Below are 19,890 nucleotides of genomic sequence, written 5' to 3'. Positions count from 1 at the left end.
CAGCCCGGCCCTCCTGGGGTTGCCTGTCGTGGCTCGTCTGTGCCTCGCGCGGGGAGGGGTCCCACGGCGAGCTGCCGCCTCCGCGCCCGTCTCACGCCCTGGCCTCTGCCTGGCTCCTGCTCGCAGGCTGCCCTCGAAGCCCTGGACGAGCTGGACCTCTTTGGCGCCAAAGGCGGCCCCCAGTCGGTGATCCACGTCCTGACGGACGAGGTGCAGCATTGCCAGGTAGGGCCCCTCCGCCCGCGGTCTGGCCCTGGCTCCGCGGCGAGCAGCCGCCCCCGGGTCCCAGGCCGGCCTGCGGGTGCAGCGGATGATCCGTGCCCCTCCCTCCTGCGGGTCCCGCCAGCCCAGAGCGCGTGTGTGCAGGCAGCAGGAGCCGGCGCCATGTGGCTCCCCGGGAGCTGGGGGGGAGGGAGGACCAGCCCCCACTGATAAGAATCCAGCTGGCAGGGGTGCAAAGGGGAACCTGCCCTGGGCCGGAGGTGGGCGGAGGAGGGTTAGAGCCCTTCCCCGGGCACATGCCGGGCTGCCAGGCCGTACCCTGGCCCATGGGGTCGCCACGCCCCTCAGATCTGGTCATCTTGGCTGCCTCTGCCCACCCCCTCTGCGCTGTCACAGCCCTTCCACCCCCGGGCTCCCCGGTCCTCTGTCCTGTGGCCCCACAGTGCCGCCCTGTGGTCCCCGCGGTGCCCCGCCCGGCAGCCCCACACTCACACCAGCGCCCAGCGCCCCTCGGCGAGCAGGGACAGCGCTTGGCACGGCCCTCTCCTTCCCAGTCCATTCTCCACTCCATGCTGCCGAGGGCTTCGACTTCCAAGGAGATCGACGCCAGCCTGCTCTCGGTCATCTCCTACCCCGCCTTCGCCGTGGAGGACAGCGAGCTGGTGGAGCTAACGAAGCAAGAAATCATCACAAAGCTGCAGGTAAGCGTCTCTCCAGGCTGGCCAGTACCCCCGCCGGCCCCGTGGTGCCCCCGCCCTGCGGCCCTCAGGGGGCAGGGACCAGCCGCTGGGGCCCCACCCGGCGAGACCGGAGAGGAACAAACCGCCGCCCGAGCGTGTCCCTCCTCCAGGAGCCAGGGGCCTTGCGCTGCGGCTGCGGCTGTGGCCTGGCCCGCCAGCCGGGGGGCGTGCGGGAGGGAGTCCCGCCCCCGCTGACACAGGCCAAGAGGCGGCGGGGGGGCTGCAGGCTCCATGCTGTGTGAGGGGCCCTTGCCCAGTGACTTTTCTCTCCGCCAGGGGCGTTACGGCTGCTGCCGCTTCCTGCGGGACGGGTACAGGACCCCCAGAGAGGTGCGTGCTCCAGGCTTGCTGCTGGGCTCCCTCTGCTTTGCACCGTCGTTCCCTGGCTGCGCGTGAGCGGGGCTGGCTGGCGGCAGGCCTGGAGGGAGCCGGAGACGCGCTGGCCTGCCCCAGAGAGCCAGGGCCAGCGGTGCGGGCTCCGAGGGAGCCTAGTGTCCATAGACCCCGGGGTCAGCGGGAGTCCCCAGCAGACGTGGCATTTCAAAGTGGCAGCGCCGCGTGGAGCCCAGGTCAGTGGGCACCCTGAGCCCCCCGCTGGCCCCGGGCTCCATGCTGCGCCTCTGCCCTGAAATGCACAAAGCCCCCAGGAAGTGCCCGGCGACTAGTCAGTTAATCGCTGTTCAACGTCCTTACCCCTCTCCCGCCCGGCACCCCTACTCGGCCTTCGCCCGGCCGGGCGCACGTGGACGCTGGGCCCCTGCTCCTCCCATCCTGGGGGCCCTGCAGGGCATGTAACGCCAGCAGCCCTGGCTAGGGCACAGCTCTGCCCTGCTCCGCGCCTGCTCCTTCGCTGTGCAGAGGCCAGGCCAGAGCCGCCGCCTCCGGAGCCTGGCGTAGGGGGGCTTGCGTTGCTTATGCACGAGCCCTTCGGGCGCTGGGGTGAATGAGGCTCCGGCGCTGCTGCGGGACGAGAGATCCTCTGGTTTCGCCAGGCGTTTAACCCGCACGGCGCCTGGGGCTCCTTGCGCTGCCCTTCCCCGCCCTGCGGCCGTCGGGTGTCAGGGCCGGGGGTGCCGCGTTTTAGCAGGCGGGTCTGAGCGTCTGCCTGGACTGAGCTCTCGCTGGTCATAACCCGAGCGCGGCGTGTCCCTGCCTCTGCCCGGAGCGTCCCGGCCGGCAGCATTGCAGCCGTGGCTGAGAGACCCGGCTTCGGGGAGAGGCCAGCTGTAGCCTGTCTCCGACGTGGGCGCTGCTGGGATCAGCGGGAAAATCGCCCCTGAATTTCCCACAAGCTGCCCCCGCCCTGCTAACTTGGGTGGGCAGCTGCCCCCGGCCGGGCCCCATTGAGCACGTCCAGCGCTGTCTGCCCTGGGTCCCCGGCCTTTCGGCTGGTCACGCGCCCGGTTCCCGCCCCGGCCCAGCCCTCCTGGCTTCCGGGCACGTGCTGTGCCAAGGGGCCTGGCTGGGCGCTGCCCTGCCTCTCTGGGCTGCCGTTCCCGCCGGGGTCCCCGTGGAGCCCCCAGGCGCTCGGGGAGCCTGCGCCTGGCTGGGCCCGTAGCTTTGGGTGTCTCCGCAGGACCCCAGTCGCCTCTACTACGAGCCCGCCGAGCTGAAGCTCTTCGAGAACATCGAGTGCGAGTGGCCTCTCTTCTGGACCTACTTCATTATCGACGGGCTCTTCAGCGGCAACACGGAGCAGGTTGGGGCGGGCGGGGCCCCGGGGGGGGGGCTGCTTTTGTGTGGGTGTCACACGGTCGGTGTCCTGGCGGTCGCCCCCCTGCCGGGGAGGGCAGAGCGGCTGGGCGCTTGGTGTGACGTCGGGCGGCGGAGCCCAGTCCGGGGCCAGTCGCGGAGCAGACAGCCCTGAACGGCTGCGGGGCAGGCTCTCCCTCGGCGCTGCCTGCGTCCTCCCCGGCCCGGTCCTTCCTCCGACGGCGGGCAGGGCGGCGCCCCGGAGCAGAGAGCAGAACAGGGGGCGGCCGCGCAGGGACCCGCCTTGGCGGTGGCTGGGACGTCCCTGCGTGTTCCCCTCCCCAGCTGCCGGGGCAGAGGCTGACTCCTGTGGGCTCCCGCAGGTGCAGGAGTACAGGGAGGCCCTGGAAGCCGTGCTCATCAAGGGGCAGAACGGCCTTCGCCTGGTGCCGGAGCTGTACAGCGTCCCCGCCAACAAGGTGAGCGCAGCCGGGCAAGACGGGCCTGGCCCCTCCCCCCGCAGGGCCCCGGGTGCAAACGCCGGCCCTCTGGGGGTCTACGGGGCCTGCCCCCCTCCCCTCCCCCGCGGGGCCCCGGGTGCAAACGCCGGCCCTCTGGGGGTCTACGGGGCCTGCCCCCCTCCCCTCCCCCCGCGGGGCCCCGGGTGCAAACGCCGGCCCTCTGGGGGTCTACGAGGCCTGCCCCCCTCCCCTCCTCCGCAGGGCCCCGGGTGCAAACGCCGGCCCTCTGGGGGCCTACGGGGCCTGCCCCCCTCCCCTCCTCCGCAGGGCCCCGGGTGCAAACGCCGGCCCTCTGGGGGCCTACGGGGCCTGCCCCCCTCCCCTCCTCCGCGGGGCCCCGGCTGCAAACGCCGGCCCTCTGGGGGTCTACGGGGCCTGCCCCCTTCCCCTCCCCCCGCGGGGCCCCGGGTGCAAACGCCGGCCCTCTGGGGGTCTATGGGGCCTGCCCCCTTCCCCTCCCCCGCGGGGCCCCGGGTGCAAACGCCGACCCTCTGGGGGCCTACGGGGCCTGCTCCCCTCCCCTCCTCCGCGGGGCCCCGGGTGCAAACGCCGACCCTCTGGGGGTCTACGAGGCCTGCCCCCCTCCCCTCCTCCGCAGGGCCCCGGGTGCGAACGCTGACCCTCTGGGGGTCTACGGGGCCTGCTCCCCTCCCCTCCTCCGTGGGGCCCCGGGTGCAAACGCCGACCCTTTGGGGGTCTACGGGGCCTGCCCCCCTCCCCTCCTCCGCAGGGCCCCGGGTGCAAACGCCGACCCTCTGGGGGTCTACGGGGCCTGCCCCCTTCCCCTCCTCCGCAGGGCCCCGGCTGCAAACGCCGACCCTCTGGGGGTCTACGGGGCCTGCCCTCCTCCCCTCCCCCCGCGGGGCCCCGGGTGCAAACGCCGACTCTCTGGGGGTCTACGGGGCCTGCCCCCCTCCCCTCCTCCGCAGGGCCCCGGCTGCAAACGCCGACCCTCTGGGGGTCTACGGGGCCTGCCCCCCTCCCCTCCTCCGCGGGGCCCCGGCCGCAAACGCCGACCCTCTGGGGGTCTACGGGGCCTGCCCCCCTCCCCTCCTCCGCGGGGCCCCGGCCGCAAACGCCGACCCTCTGGGGGTCTATGGGGCTGCCCCCTGCAGTTCCCTCCTGGCAAGAGGCATCGTCTCCCCAGCGTCGAACCCGGGCGCAGGGCAGGGGTTCTGCTCTCCCAGTCCGAGGTCCCTAGCCCCCTTCCACTGTCCTGCGCCAGGGCCCCACCCAGACCTGCTGCTCTCCCGGAGCCTCCTCCTGCAGGCCCAAGGCGGGGCTCCTGTCAGACGGCTCCCGGCCCCAGGGCCTTCACCTGCTCCCCCTTTCCCCCCCAGTGTGACGGTGCGTTGGGGTTTTCCCGTGTCCTGCACCCCCGTAGCGGCACGGACAGCCTGTTGCTGAGGCTGCTTCCTCCATGATCCCAGACAGACTAACTCGCTCTCCTCCAGCCCTGCCCCCCGGCCAGGGCGGCATCCACCTTCCTTTGCTCCTCTCCCTGGGGGGTAGCTGGGCAGACAGGTTGAGAGACCCCTTTGCATAATGACTCACCCCGTCCTGCTGGGCCGTGGTACCGACAGCAGCCTGTGGGGGTCACCCACAGCCCCAGCATAGCAACCAGCAAGGGACCCCCACTACGTCACACCCAGGGAACCTCCCTCCGGACAGTCGCTTTGCTCCACCCACAGTCCTCCCTCCCTCCCCTGCCCAGAGAGCCCTGTATTGTTACAGGCCCCCGGGTCTCCCCCCTGCAAGGCCTCCTCTGCTCCTGGGACCCACCCTCCTGGACCAGCCCCTTGCTTCTGGGCCCCGCGTGCGGTGGCCAAGGTGGCTCTGCCCCACGGGTCCCCGGCTCAGGCCAGTGCTCCTGACACCTTTCCTCCAGCGGGAGCAGGGGTGCTGGCCCGGGTCCCAGCCAGTGGTCCCTGCCAGCCGGGAGCTTGAAATTCAAATGCTGCCTGGTCGAGCCGCGGTGCGCCCACTGCTGGACTTTCAGTGCATGTAAAAAATGTATACCGCACATGGATGAAACTATTAGAGAACATTGGGCCCGACTGCTGCTGCCTGGGGGCTCCGCTGCCGGCCTGGGTCCCGCTCAGCTGCCGGCCCGCGAGCCGCTTAGCCCGGTTCCTGCCTGGCCGCCGCCCCGTGCCCGGGGGCATAGGGCAGCAGCTGCAAACGTGGCCGGCGGGCGGGCACCGCTGTGGGCTGCCTGACCTCTGCCTTGTCTCCCAGGTGGACGAGGAGTACCTGCACCCCCACTCTGTCGACCGGGTCCCGATGGGCAAGCTGCCCCACATGTGGGGCCAGTCTCTCTACATCCTGGGGTGCCTGATGGCCGAGGTGAGAGGGGCCCGTCTCTCCGGGCTCCGAGGGCGTTGGACCCTGGGGTGCTGAGCGCTCAGGCCGGGAGAGCTCCAAGTCGGCGAGAGGTGCCCGGCGTTCCCTGGGCTCGGTGGCTTTTCCTAGAAGTCTTGGTCCGAGCTGCTGCCTTCTGGCTCCCACGTGGGGCGCGCTGCCTCTTCCGCCCAGGGCCTGGCTCCAGCCGGTCCGCTGCCCCTCTCCCCCCGGCTCGCGGCTGGCTGTCCCGAAAGCTGCTCCAAAGAATCGGCCGCTGCCCGCCAGGCTAGCCCAGGCTGCAGCCGTTCAGCACGGCGGGCGCCGCACCGTGCCCCCTGCAGCCAGTGGCCGCTGCGCTTGGCTTCCCCGGGCTGGGCGAGCCCCCTCCTGCCTCCAGAGCTGCTGCGCCGCGGGGTCGGCATGCTCGGTGCTCTCTCTGCCCGAGCGCGTTCGTTCCTGCCTGTCCTGGCTCCCAGCGGGGAAGGGGGTTCCGGGCTCTTCCTTGCCAGTGTGAGCCGCACGGGGGCTCCCCCGGCCAGGTCCTTGGGGTGGGATGCGATGGCTCCTGCGCCGAGGGCTGTCCCTGAGGACAAGGCCTCCCGGTTGTATCTTGCAGGGGTTTCTCGCGCCAGGGGAAATCGACCCCCTGAATCGCAGGTTTTCCACGGTGCCCAAGCCGGACGTGGTGGTCCAAGGTGAGCGCGGCAGCCTGGCGGGCCTGGGAACGGGCGGTTCGGCGGGGCAGTGCGCCCCAGCCCAGTGTGCTGTGGGAGATGCTGTCGGTTTGGCCGCCCCTCTGAGCAACACAGGGCCAGGACTCTGGTCTCAAGGTTCCTCGTCCCCTTCAGTTACCCAGCTGCGCTGGCGTTCCCCAGAGGTGGCTGCAGCGGCGCGGGAGCTCCCAAGGGGCCGGTTTAGGGGTGTGAAGCGTGCGAGGCCGGAAGCTGCTATGGGCAGTACAGTGCCTCCTGCCAGCCCCGCTCTTGCTCCCCGCCCCGGTGCCGTGTGGCCACTGTCACTGCCGGGGGGCTCAGACCCCCTCGTGGCGGGCGGCGCAGCTTGGCGCGGGGCGCGGGTTAGCAGGGGCGGGCGCTGGCCCGTGGTGTGACGGAGCCCAAGCCGCTGACCCTGCTCTCTGCCCGGCCCAGTGTGCATCCTGGCCGAGACAGAGGCCATCAAGGCCCTCCTGAAGAAGCAGGGCATCGAGGTGGAGACGGTGGCTGACGTCTCCCCCATCCGAGTGCAGCCGGCCCGCATCCTGAGCCACATCTACGCCAGGCTGGGTGAGCGGCCGGAACGGGGGGCAGGGAAGGGCAGCCGGGAGGGCCACTCGATTCTCTGCGCCTGGCTTCCAGCGTGTGCTAATGGCCTGCCAGCAGCGGGTCCTTTCGTGGGCGCTGCCGCCTCTGAGGCCCTGCCTGCACCCCCGGGGCTCCCCTCAGGCTGCCAGTAGCCCTGTCCTGACTGAACACGGGTGTGTCTGCCGGTCCCTGCTCCTGGGAGAGCTCCCTGCCCCGAGCCCCCTCCAGCACCAGTGTGGGTCGCAGCTGACTACGCCCGGCTGCCCCGGCGCGGCCACGCTGGTCCGGTCCCATCCAATCCCAGAGCGGGTAAAAGGGCCTCGGCCGCGCTGCCGTCGGTGGAAATGGCTCCGCTCCCGTTGAAACCCCCGTGGCCGCGGAGCCGCGCTCCTGCTCGCAGACCCCGTGGGCTACCCAGCCTCCGGCCGGCCAGTCTGCCCTGGGGCCTGGAGCACGGCGGGGCAGCTCCGCTCAACTCCCCTGCTGCCCAGATACGGCCGCGGCTCTCAGCCGGGCCACGTGGTCTCCTGCAGGCAGTGGCTGGTTGTGCAGCGGGCCAGGCCGTGGCTCGTGTCTGCGGGAGCGTGGGGCTCGCGTTCCACTGGGTGCACTGGTCGGGCGCCGGGTGCTTCCGCCCTTCTGTGCTGGGGGAGCAAGGAGCCGAGCCCCGGAGGGGCCGAGAGCCACTGAGCTGAGGGAGCCCTCGGAGCCGGGCGTCCTGCCAGCGGGAGTCGATGCTGCTCCCTGGCCAGCCGTCCCCCTGCGGCATCGCTTGGGCTTTGCGTTCCCCGGGTGGCCTCTCTGGGCTCTGCCCGCCCCCGAGGGGCCCGTTGCTGGCGCAGCCTCCAGCTTCCTGGAACCCTGCCCCCTCCCCTCTTCGCTGAAAGAGGAAGCCAAGCAATAGCTTCCCTGCGGCTTGTCTGTGGGCCCCTGCTGAGCCCGTGGCAGGGCTATAACCGTTCCCTCCTCTCCAGAGCCGGGTCCTAGTGCTCACCCTAGCGGGGCTGTATGTCCCCGTTTGACAGACAGACAAACTGAGGCACAGCACAGCCAGGGGCTTTGTCAGGATCTTCCAGGAGGCCAAATCTCCAGAGTGCCAGTCTGGTGCTCTGCCCACTAGGCTGCACTGCCTGGCTCAGGTGGGCTGTAATGCCTGAGGCGCAGCTGAGCGTGTGCAGGGCGGGAGCTGTCCTCGGAGCGAAGCTCTGGCGCGATGAGCCCATTCCTGCCCCCGTGCGGCTTGTCCCCAGAGTGTTTCTTTCAAGTGCCCAGCCTTTGAGCTGGTCTCCCCCAGAGCCTCCCAGTAACACGGCGGTGCCCTCCCCTCCCCTCCCCTCCCCCTCCCCTCCCCTCCCCTCCCGTCCTCTCACGCTTCTCACAGAAGCGACGAGGAGTCCTGTGGCACCTTATAGACTAACTGAAGTGTAGGAGCATAAGCTTTCGTGGGCAAAGACCCACTTCGTCAGATGCATGTAGTGGAAATTTCCAGAGGCAGGAATAAATATGCAGGCCAGGATCAGGCTGGAGATGACCAGGTGGATCCAATCAAGGAGGATGAGGCCCACTTCTAGCAGCTGATCTGGAGGTGTGAATTCCAAGAGAATAGAAGCTGCTTTTGTAGTTAGCAAGCCATTCACAGTCTTTGTTTAATCCAGAGTTGATTGTGTCAAACTTAAAGATGAACTGTAGCTCAGCAGTTTCTCTTTGAAGTCTGGTCCTGAAGTTTTTTTGCTGCAGGATGGCTACTTTTAGATCTGCAATTGTGTGTCCAGGCAGATTGAAGTGTTCCCCTACAGGTTTTTGTATGTTGCCATTCCTAATATCAGATTTGTGTCCATTGATTCTTTTACGTAGGGACTGTCCTGTTTGGCCGATGTATATAGCAGTGGGGCATTGTTGGCACATGATGGCATATATTACGTTGGTGGATGTGCAGGAGAATGTACCAGTGACAGTATGGCTGATCTGGTTAGGTCCTGTGATGGTGTTGCTGGTGTATATATGTGGGCAGAGTTGGCACCGAGGTTTGTTGCAAGGATTGGTTCCTGAGTTCGAGTTCGAGTTATTATGGTGCGGTGTGTAGTTGCTGGTGAGAATATGCTTCAGGTTGGCGGGTTGTCTGTGGGCAAGGACCGGCCTACCTCCCAAGGCCTGTGAGAGCGAGGGATCATTGTCCAGGATGGGTTGTAGATCACTAATGATGCGTTGGAGAGGTTTTAGCTGGGGACTATAGGTGATGGCCAGTGGTGTTCTGTTGGTTTCTTTCTTGGGCTTGTCCTGTAGCAGGAGGCTTCTGGGTACACGTCTGGCTCTGTCAATCTGTCTCCTCACTTCCTCGTGTGGGTATCGCAGTTTACAGAATGCTTGTTGAAGGTCTTGTAGGTGTAGGTCTCTGTCTGAGGGGTTGGAGCATATGCGGTTGTACCTCAGTGCTTGGCTGTAAACAATGGATCGTGTGGTGTGTCCGGGATGGAAACTGGAGGCATGCAGGTAAGTATAGCGGTCGGTAGGTTTTCTGTATAGGGTGGTATTGATATGACCGTCACTTATTTGTATCGTGGTGTCCAGGAAATGGACCTCCCGTGTAGATTGGTCCATGCTGAGGTTGATGGTGGGGTGGAAGCTGTTGAAATCATGGTGAAATTCTTCCAGAGTCTCCTTCCCATGGGTCCAGATGATGAAGATGTCATCGATGTAGCGTAGGTAGAGAAGGGGTGTAAGAGGACGAGAGCTGAGGAAGCGTTGTTCCAGGTCAGCCATAAAAATGTTGGCGTATTGTGGGGCCATGCGGGTGCCCATAGCAGTGCCACTGGTCTGGAGGTATATGTTGTCACCAAATCTGAAATAGTTGTGTGTGAGGATAAATTCACAGAGTTCAGCCACCAGTTGTGCTGTGGCATCATCAGGAATACTGATGCATTGTAGTTTTCTCAGGAAATCCGTAGTGTCACGAAGGTAACTGGGAGTGCTGGTGGCATAGGGTCTGAGCAGAGAGTCCACATAGCCAGACAGTCCTTCAGTAAGAGTGCCAATGCCCGAGATGATGGGGCGTCCAGGATTTCCAGGTTTGTGGATCTTGGGTAATAGATAGAACAACCCTGGTCGGGGCTCTAAAGGTGTGTCGATTTGTTCCTGTGTTTGTTTGGGGAGTGTCCTGAGCAGATGGTGCAGTTTCTTAGTATATTCCTTAGTGGGATCTGAGGAAAGTGGCCTGTAGAATTTGGTATTGGAGAGTTGTCTACAATGCATAGGTGATCTTCCAGAAAACACCATCCTAGCCACCATGGATGTAGAGGCTCTCTACACAAACATCCCACATGCAGATGGAGTACAAGCTGTCAGGAACAGTATTCCTGATGATGCCACAGCACAACTGGTGGCTGAACTCTGTGAATTTATCCTCACACACAACTATTTCAGATTTGGTGACAACATATACCTCCAGACCAGTGGCACTGCTATGGGCACCCGCATGGCCCCACAATACGCCAACATTTTTATGGCTGACCTGGAACAACGCTTCCTCAGCTCTCGTCCTCTTACACCCCTTCTCTACCTACGCTACATCGATGACATCTTCATCATCTGGACCCATGGGAAGGAGACTCTGGAAGAATTTCACCATGATTTCAACAGCTTCCACCCCACCATCAACCTCAGCATGGACCAATCTACACGGGAGGTCCATTTCCTGGACACCACGATACAAATAAGTGACGGTCATATCAATACCACCCTATACAGAAAACCTACCGACCGCTATACTTACCTGCATGCCTCCAGTTTCCATCCCGGACACACCACACGATCCATTGTTTACAGCCAAGCACTGAGGTACAACCGCATATGCTCCAACCCCTCAGACAGAGACCTACACCTACAAGACCTTCAACAAGCATTCTGTAAACTGCGATACCCACACGAGGAAGTGAGGAGACAGATTGACAGAGCCAGACGTGTACCCAGAAGCCTCCTGCTACAGGACAAGCCCAAGAAAGAAACCAACAGAACACCACTGGCCATCACCTATAGTCCCCAGCTAAAACCTCTCCAACGCATCATTAGTGATCTTCAGCCCATCCTGGACAATGATCCCTCGCTCTCACAGGCCTTGGGAGGTAGGCCGGTCCTTGCCCACAGACAACCCGCCAACCTGAAGCATATTCTCACCAGCAACTACACACCGCACCATAATAACTCGAACTCGAACTCAGGAACCAATCCTTGCAACAAACCTCGGTGCCAACTCTGCCCACATATATACACCAGCAACACCATCACAGGACCTAACCAGATCAGCCATACTGTCACTGGTACATTCTCCTGCACATCCACCAACGTAATATATGCCATCATGTGCCAACAATGCCCCACTGCTATATACATCGGCCAAACAGGACAGTCCCTACGTAAAAGAATCAATGGACACAAATCTGATATTAGGAATGGCAACATACAAAAACCTGTAGGGGAACACTTCAATCTGCCTGGACACACAATTGCAGATCTAAAAGTAGCCATCCTGCAGCAAAAAAACTTCAGGACCAGACTTCAAAGAGAAACTGCTGAGCTACAGTTCATCTTTAAGTTTGACACAATCAACTCTGGATTAAACAAAGACTGTGAATGGCTTGCTAACTACAAAAGCAGCTTCTATTCTCTTGGAATTCACACCTCCAGATCAGCTGCTAGAAGTGGGCCTCATCCTCCTTGATTGGATCCACCTGGTCATCTCCAGCCTGATCCTGGCCTGCATATTTATTCCTGCCTCTGGAAATTTCCACTACATGCATCTGACGAAGTGGGTCTTTGCCCACGAAAGCTTATGCTCCTACACTTCAGTTAGTCTATAAGGTGCCACAGGACTCCTCGTCGCTTTTGCAGATTCAGACTAACACGGCTACCCCTCTGATGCTTCTCACAGGTCGCAACAAGCGCATGAACCTGAGCGGCCGGCCCTTCCGCTACATGGGAGTGCTGGGCACCTCCAAGCTGTACGACATCAGAAAGACCATATTCACCTTCACACCCCAGGTGGGTGCCCCCTGGGCAGCATGGCGGCCGGGCGGCGTCCCGGCCCTCGTGGTATCGGCCCGGGGCGGCCGGCCGGCGTCCCGGCCCTCGTGGTATCGGCCCGGGGCGGCCGGCCGGCGTCCCGGCCCTCGTGGTATCGGCCCGGGGCGGCCGGCCGGCGTCCCGGCCCTCGTGGTATCGGCCCGGGGCGGCCGGCCGGCGTCCCAGCCCTCGTGGTATCGGCCCGGGGCGGCCGGCCGGCGTCCCGGCCCTCGTGGTATCGGCCCGGGGCGGCCGGCCGGCGTCCCGGCCCTCGTGGTAGCTGCTTCGGTCCCCGGGTGGTGGAGAGACGCGGGGGATGGGGGGAACGTCTCTACCCTTGGCGGGGGAATCAAGGCTTGCAGCCACCTGCAGCTCTTCTGAGCCCCCATCTCCACAGTAACGGCCATCTCCCCCCGACCCCCTTGTCTCAGGTCAGACTGGGCCTGCCGATCTCGGCCTGGTCCACGGGGGCCTCGGTCCGTGTCCCTGCAGCCGGTTAGCCAGGAGCCGCCGGGGAGCCTTCCTGCTTTGCTGCTGCTTCCCGTGAAGGCCCCACCCAGCTCTCCCTGTCTGCCCCCCCCCGACTTTCGCCCTGTGACACGCGGCTCCGCTTCTGCACCCCCAGTTCCTCGACCAGCAGCAGTTCTACCTGGCCCTGGACAACAAGATGATCGTGGAGATGCTGCGGACGGACCTCTCCTACCTGTGCAGCCGCTGGAGGATGACGGGGCGGCCGACCATCACCTTCCCCATCTCGCAGACCATGCTCGGTAACGGCTGCCTTGCCTGAGCCCGGGGCGGGGGCGGGTCGATGGGCGGCTGCGGGGGAGGTGCTGCACTCCGCGGGGTCAGAGCGGCCCACGGGGGCATTGGGGGCTGGGGGAGGGGAGGCTGCCACAGAGCAGCCTCTGTCCACAACAGGCCCAGGCTTGCTGCAGACAGAGGCTGCTCTGCACGCGAGCCCAGAGCCCCATGGACGGGAGCTGCTTTTGCAGACCGGCCCCCGCCCGTCACCCCGCAGAGGCAGCCGTCCGGGGTGGCCGGGGTCCCTGGGAGGGGCTGTCGAATGGTGGTGTAAGCGCGGGCGCTCGACTCCTCGTACCCGTTAGCTAACACCCCCGGGAGAGGTCGGGGGTGTCTCCGCCCTGCCCTGCCGGCTGCCGCTCTTGGCAGTTTCGCAGCTCATGACAGCTGGCTCCCAGCTCCCTGGCCCAGGGGGGCCGCCCCACTCCCAGCCAGTGCCCCCCCCATTTGCCAGCAGGGGTCTGCGCCCAGCCGAGAGCCCGGGGGAAGTCGGTGGAAGTGTTCCTGCCGAGGGCGTGCGCCAGCGGGGCAGGGCTGGGCGTGGACCTGCCATGGGCCGATCTAAGCTCTTCGTGCCCCAGCCCAGCCCCTGGCTGGCCAGGGAAGCTATTGGAGCATAACGGGGGGGTGGGGGGGTCTGTATGTGCTGGCCTGGGGGGGGCCTCCTGGTATCCTCCCCGTGACCAGAGAGACCCGCGAGCGCCCTCCTGCCCTGCAGCTCACTCCCGGCCCCTCTCTGGCAGACGACACTGGAACCAGCGTGCACCCCACGGTGCTGGCCATGCTGCGGAAGCTGCAGGACGGGTATTTTGGCGGGGCGAGGTGAGCAGCAGCGCCTGCCGTGGCGCCGTGCCAGCCAGCTGGGCCCTGCGGCCCCACGCGCCCTCCGGGACGCTGCAAGGGAGCCTGGGGCGCAGGGCTCGGGTTGGGGCGGAGGGGAATGGGCGGTGCTCTGCCAGCAGGTGTGTCTGTCCCTGGCAGAGTTCGGCCGCCCCAGAGGCCAGGCTGGGGCAGTGCCGAGGCGGATCGCCCGGTGCCAGGGGGCTGTGGGGCACACGGTGGCTGGGGCTCAGAGTGCAGGAATGTTTTCCTCTAGCCCCTGAGTGAGGGTGGGGCCTTGCCCCCGGCCCTGTCCAGCTGTGGCGCGTGGCGGGAACCCAGGCTTACCCTGGTGGCGCTTTGCCCCAGTGGCTGGGCCGTGGAGCTGCCTCTTAGCTCGGTGGGGGAGGCCTGTAGGTCGAGGTCCAAGTTTGACCCCTCCTGCTAACGCCCAGTCCCCATTGCCAGGGGTTTCAGGCAGCCCCCCCGGCACTCCTCCTGCCTCTTGAAGGCCCGCCCTAGCTGGAGGGGGCGGCTGTGTGCCTGGTAATGGAGGGTCGGGGAGACAGTCGCGTGCTCAGCCTCTCCCTCTCTTCAGCTCCCTCGGGATCCTCCCGCCCAGCGACCTGGCCCGCTGGTATCTCCCCCCGTGGCCTTTCTTCTCCCTCTCCTGCCCTGCCCCCGAGTGCCCGGGCCTGGCAGCCTTTCCCATTAGGTGGTCACTGCAGCATCTCACACGACGTCCCCACGGGGCTGCAGCAGCCTCGGGCTCGCAGAGTCCGGCATCCCGGCCGGGAGCCGGCAGTGCCGGGCGGGGGCACCGTGCCGCCCAGGCAGAGCCAGTAGGACCAGCCCTGGCCCGTCTGACCGGCTCTCTCCCGCCCAGGACCCAGACGGGTAAGTTGTCCGAGTTCCTGACCACGTCGTGCCGCACCCACCTCAGCTTCATGGACCCCGGCCCGGAGGGTAAGCGCCGTGCCCACGGTCACGGGCTCAGCAGCACGCTCGACCCCGAGGACTGGCTGCATGGCTTTCAGCTGGCAGAGGCTGGTAAGGACGGGGGGCGGGCGCCGGACTAGGCCGTGGTCGGTCCCTACGCCAGCGAACTCCACGCTCTCGGCCAGGCGCCCCCCCCGCTTGGCTGCAGCCCCCACCGGCCCGGGCTCCGAGGCGACTCGTGGGGGGTCGCTGGCCTGAGCCTGTCAGCCTAGCCGGCCTGAGGGGGCGGTGCTGAGGGGGAGCTCGGGGCTGGGCCGTCCCGAGGGTGCTGCTGGCTCTCAGCGGCCGCGCTGGGGGCCCCGGCCAGGCTGCTCGGGCCCTGGGAAGCAGCGTGCCCGAGTGGGCGCCCGTTCCGGGGTCGCGCCGATGTTCCCAGTCAGGGCTCTGGTCTCTGGAGGGGCCAGGCCTGGGGCTGCGGGCAAAGGGCAGGGCCAGAGCGGCTAGCCGAGGTCGCTTGTTTCCTCTCCATCAGGTGCAAAGAGCTCTTGGATCCGTGTGTCCGTCCCGATCCCTTTCCTTGCCCCTCCTCTGTCCCCCACTAACGGCTTGTCCCCCGCTTGCATTGCCTCACCCCCGGCTCCATGCTTGGCAGGGGCTCCCCCAGGGGCTCCCCCTGGCTCGTCTGGTCCCTTGGGCTGGGCGAGGGGCTTGTGTCCGTGCTGGGAGGCTGCAGCTCTAGGGCAAGTTGGGGGCTCTGCGCTGGCCAAACAGCCCTTCTCACTAGACAGCGCTGCCGCCGAGCGCTCCTGCGGCTTCCCACATCCCCGGCAGCCGCTCGGGGCCCCGACCCCGCTCCATGTCCGTGCTGCTCTGTGTGGCCACAGCACGGAGCCCAGGTGGCAAACCCGGCCCGGGGCCTCGGGAAGTGCCGCATTCGAGCAGGTCCCAGGCGTGCTGGGCAGTCGGGGGAGGCAGGAGAGCTGTGAGGCCATGCCCATGCCGTCACAGCACGGGGCCCTTTGCATGCGAGTGCCATGGCCGCCTGCCTGACAGCACTGCACCCTGCCTGTGGCGCGCCGACCCTTCTCCCAAGGGTGCACCAGGCTGGAGCTTGGGGTGGGTCCTCAGGCTGCATGGAGGCTAATGCACCGCGTGGGCCTCGCAATCGGCCCCCTCAGGCGCCTGGGCCGCCGTGGAGAGCGAGTGTGCGGCTGCCTGCATGTGGCTGGCAGGCCAGGGTGTGAACACGCTCCCTTCACGGGGGCTCGCGGGCGAAAGGGCGAGCCGGGCGCCGCCGTGGCAGGTGGGTCTGTGCCGCGCGGGGGCTCCGGGAACAGGGCGGGGCCGTGCTCACTAGCCATGCTACAGGCCAGGAGCGCCAGTGCGTAGAAGTCCTTTGCAAGCCTCGGTTTGCCAGTCTGGTGGCGGCAGGGCAGGGCTGGGCTGGCAGCAAACCGCTCCTGGGGCCGGCCAGCCGGGGCCATTGGGTTTTTTGGCCCAGGCGGGAGAGGGATAGAAAAGGTGGATGACGTCCGGGATTTGCGGGCTTGGAGACCAGCCTTATCGAGTGGCTCCGGGTTCTCTCTCGCACCCGATTGCACGCGAGAGCCAGCACTGGCATCCCAGCGGGCACGGCCGAGCCGGTCCCTGCTCAGAGGGGCGCTGTGCGGTTGGAGAGAAGCAGCGGGGGGACGGCTGGGCAGGGCCTGGCCAGGGGAGCTGGGAGTGACGCGGGGCCCTGGCAGCGCGCTCAAGGCGGAGGCCAGGCCAAGGCAGGGCTGAGGGGCAGGCCAGGCCTGTGATTGCCGCAGGCTGTCCGGGCCCAGGCGCTGCGCTGGCTTGAGGTGGTGCTGCCTGTGCACGCCCCGGCCCCCGCGGTTAGGAGCGGTGCCCAGCAGTGCCGCCTCCTTTCCCCAGTGCTGGGTAACGGCGACTCCCCCAGGGGTCCCACACGGGGCCCAGCTCTCCCGTCAGGGTCTCCCCATGGAAACAGAGTAGCAGCAGGGCCAGCCGGCCGGAGGAGGGGCTGGGCGCGCCGAGGGGGTAGGAGCCGGGTCGGCGCAGGGCCCCTCTGAGCGAGCCGGCCGGAGATGGGGCTGGGCGCTGTGAGGGGGCAGGAGCCGGGTCGGCGCAGGGCCCCTCTGAGCGAGCCGGCCGGAGGAGGGGCTGGGCGCTGTGAGGGGGCAGGAGCCGGGTCGGCGCAGGGCCCCTCTGAGCGAGCCGGCCGGAGATGGGGCTGGGCGCGCCGAGGGGGCAGGAGCCGGGTCGGGCGCAGGGCCCCTCTGAGCGAGCCGGCCGGAGATGGGGCTGGGCGCGCCGAGGGGGCAGGAGCCGGGTCGGCGCAGGGCCCCTCTGAGCGAGCCGGCCGGAGATGGAGCTGGGGGCAGGAGCCGGGTCGGCGCAGGGCCCCTCTGAGCGAGCCGGCCGGAGATGGGGCTGGGGGCAGGAGCCGGGTCGGCGCAGGGCCCCTCTGAGCGAGCCGGCCGGAGATGGGGCTGGGGGCAGGAGCCGGGTCGGGCGCAGGGCCCCTCTGAGCGAGCCGGCTGGAGGAGGGGCTGGGCGCTGTGAGGGGGCAGGAGCCGGGTCGGGCGCAGGGCCCCTCTGAGCGAGCCGGCCGGAGATGGGGCTGGGGGCAGGAGCCGGGTCGGCGCAGGGCCCCTCTGAGCGAGCCGGCCGGAGATGGGGCTGGGCGCTGTGAGGGGGCAGGCGCCGGGTCGGCGCAGGGCCCCTCTGAGCGAGCCGGCCGGAGGAGGGGCTGGGCGCTGTGAGGGGGCAGGAGCCGGGTCGGCGCAGGGCCCCTCTGAGCGAGCCGGCCGGAGATGGGGCTGGGCGCGCCGAGGGGGCAGGAGCCGGGTCGGGCGCAGGGCCCCTCTGAGCGAGCCGGCCGGAGATGGGGCTGGGCGCGCCGAGGGGGCAGGAGCCGGGTCGGCGCAGGGCCCCTCTGAGCGAGCCGGCCGGAGATGGAGCTGGGGGCAGGAGCCGGGTCGGCGCAGGGCCCCTCTGAGCGAGCCGGCCGGAGATGGGGCTGGGGGCAGGAGCCGGGTCGGCGCAGGGCCCCTCTGAGCGAGCCGGCCGGAGGAGGGGTTGGGCGCTGTGAGGGGGCAGGAGCCGGGTCGGGCGCAGGGCCCCTCTGAGCGAGCCGGCCGGAGATGGGGCTGGGGGCAGGAGCCGGGTCGGCGCAGGGCCCCTCTGAGCGAGCCGGCCGGAGATGGGGCTGGGGGCAGGAGCCGGGTCGGCGCAGGGCCCCTCTGAGCGAGCCGGCCGGAGATGGGGCTGGGGGCAGGAGCCGGGTCGGCGCAGGGCCCCTCTGAGCGAGCCGGCCGGAGATGGGGCTGGGGGCAGGAGCCGGGTCGGCGCAGGGCCCCTCTGAGCGAGCCGGCCGGAGATGGGGCTGGGGGCAGGAGCCGGGTCGGCGCAGGGCCCCTCTGGGCGAGCCGGCCGGAGATGGGGCTGGGGGCAGGAGCCGGGTCGGCGCAGGGCCCCTCTGAGCGAGCCGGCCGGGCAGGTGAGGCTGCGGTGCCTTGGTGTCCCTGCGCGCCAGGCGGCCTGGCACACGTGACTCAACCCCTCTCTTCTGCCTGCTCCTGCAGCTGATGCCTACGACGAAGTGGCTCAGTATTTAGACCTGCTGGAGCAGGCGGCTCCCCGGGCTGCCCAGAAGGGCGGGCTGCATCGCTTCCGAGCCGCCGTGCACACCACTCGCGACCTCATGGCCCTGGCGTGCCAGGCCAAAGAGCTGCACGTACAGAGTGAGTACGGCGCCCGGCCTGCCCGGGTCGTGCATGGGCACTTCTGCAGCCAAGCGCTGGCTCCCGGGGGGGTGGGGGCTCCCCAGAGGGAATTCGTCGTCCCCCCCGCTCTCGGGAGCAGGCTGGTACTGCTGGCAGACGTGAGGCACATTGGGGGGCTGTATGGCACAGCCGGCCGGGTGCCCCGGGCCCTTTCCCGGTGCCCCGAGGGGGTCTAGCCAGGCCAGAGTCCCAGCACTGCTGTGAGGGTGGGCAGCCCTCCCTGCGGCTCCCCTCTCTGCCGCGCCCTGCCCAATACCTGCTCCTGCGGGGGGCTGCCCTGGCTCCTCTGCCGAGAGCCACTGGGGCCGCTCCCCACGGAAAGGGAGCCCGCCTCCAGCTTCTCCTCTGGCTCAGGTTCTTACCTTGCTCCCTCCCCGATCCGCCTCTGCTGGCGTTTCGTGGCTTGTCACGGGTGCTCCCCAAGCCCTGGCGTGCGGCGGCGGCCCGGGGGGCTTTGGGGCTCGGGTGGATGTGGAGCAAATGGGGGAGAAGGCGGGGTTAGGACTAGAAATGGGTCGGCTGTGTCGTCCCATCCTGCCCCTTCTGTTGCCGCGCGCCTGGGCATCTGCGTGCAGCCCCGAGCCTGGGAGGCGGAGGACCAGCCACTGCCCTCGCTGCGTCTGTGCCAGGGCGGCGTAACTGGCAGGCTGCAGCCATGTGCTCAGCCAGACTCGCGCTTCTTGGCTCTTCGCTGTGTGGCACCCGCGTGGCCCCAGGGCTGGCACCTGGGCCACAGCTGTGTGCTGCTCGGGCTGCGCTGGGTTCTCCGCCGGGCCGCCAGCCCCCTGGGGCAGGAGGTTCGCAGCCGATGCCTCCCCAGCGGGGTGAACGCTGCCTGGATCAGCCGCTGGCGAGCAGGCCCCGCGCGTCCTGCCTGGGGCGGGGCAGAGAGGTTTTACTTGGGGAGCCCTGTGGCGGCAGCGCTTCCGGTCCGCTCTGCGCTCCCAGGCTGCGGAGCTGCAGGGTGGCGCACAGACCTGGCAGAGCCGTGCCAGGCAGGACCTCCTGCGTGGAGATGCCCTTACGCTGTGCCCTGGGTCTGATCCCTCCCTCTTGCAGCTCGTGGGGGGGAGCATTTAGCACCACTCCTGCCCCTGGCCTGGCCCAGCCCAGCCCCCTTTTGGAGCAGCGAAAGCCGACAGACCTGGAGCTCCGCAGCGTCCCTGCCAGCTGCCCGTGAGCGCGCAGCACCCCGCCTGGGTTCCCTCGGGCTGCGGCCAGGGCCGGGGCAGGCAGTCCCCCCCCAGCGTCACCTCGCTCTGGCTCTGGCATGCTGGTCCCGCATGGCCGGGGCGCTGTTCCTTGGTCAAGCCTTAGCCGGGGCGGGGCTATCAGGAAGGCCAGGGCTTTATCCGCCTGTGAGTGAGCAACCGGGGCAGCCAACAGGCGGTTTTGGGGGCAGTGGGAGGGGGCGGGGGGGCACTGGCCATTCGTTAACGAGCTGATTTACATAAACCCCTCCCTAGCCGAAGTAGCTGCAGGGGCGAAGGCAGCAGAAGCCCAGCAGCAGAGTGGGGGCTGTCCGGCTCATTGCGCCCAAGGTAGCGTGTGTCTCCCCTGCCCTGCGGGCGGCTGGCGTGTGCGCATTCGGTGCAAGGAGCGCCTGGCCCTCAGAGACCACGTCCGGGCTTTGGAGGCCAGGGTGGCTGAACTGGAGGAGCGG

General features: G+C 67.6%; 1 protein-coding gene across 8 annotated transcripts in view; it reads left to right on the top strand.

Annotated features, from left to right (window-relative positions):
• Positions 1 to 19,890, top strand: part of PHKA1 (phosphorylase kinase regulatory subunit alpha 1) — a 59,262-nt gene that overhangs the window by 12,734 nt on the left and 26,638 nt on the right. For 2 of the 8 annotated variants that reach the window (XM_089781699.1, XM_075896554.2), the window contains exons 7-19: positions 127 to 225; positions 777 to 923; positions 1,239 to 1,292; positions 2,539 to 2,661; positions 3,038 to 3,133; positions 5,414 to 5,521; positions 6,135 to 6,213; positions 6,667 to 6,801; positions 11,744 to 11,853; positions 12,500 to 12,644; positions 13,422 to 13,500; positions 14,384 to 14,547; positions 18,027 to 18,185. In XM_089781699.1, the coding sequence (XP_089637825.1) occupies positions 127 to 225; positions 777 to 923; positions 1,239 to 1,292; positions 2,539 to 2,661; positions 3,038 to 3,133; positions 5,414 to 5,521; positions 6,135 to 6,213; positions 6,667 to 6,801; positions 11,744 to 11,853; positions 12,500 to 12,644; positions 13,422 to 13,500; positions 14,384 to 14,547; positions 18,027 to 18,185 (1,498 nt within the window). Of the gene's footprint in view, positions 1 to 126; positions 226 to 665; positions 924 to 1,238; positions 1,293 to 2,538; positions 2,662 to 3,037; positions 3,134 to 5,413; positions 5,522 to 6,134; positions 6,214 to 6,666; positions 6,802 to 11,743; positions 11,854 to 12,499; positions 12,645 to 13,421; positions 13,501 to 14,383; positions 14,548 to 18,026; positions 18,186 to 19,890 lie in introns of all 8 variants that reach the window. The other 6 variants (XM_075896552.2, XM_075896551.2, XM_075896556.2 and 3 more) reach the window with 5 other exon arrangements.

The sequence above is a fragment of the Pelodiscus sinensis genome, chromosome 13 (assembly GCF_052426305.1).
Source record: "Pelodiscus sinensis isolate ZL-2025 chromosome 13, ASM5242630v1, whole genome shotgun sequence".
Taxonomy (NCBI): domain Eukaryota; kingdom Metazoa; phylum Chordata; order Testudines; family Trionychidae; genus Pelodiscus; species Pelodiscus sinensis.
The sequence above is the reverse complement of the archived record's forward strand: the minus strand, read 5'-3'. Positions and strand labels throughout refer to the sequence as shown.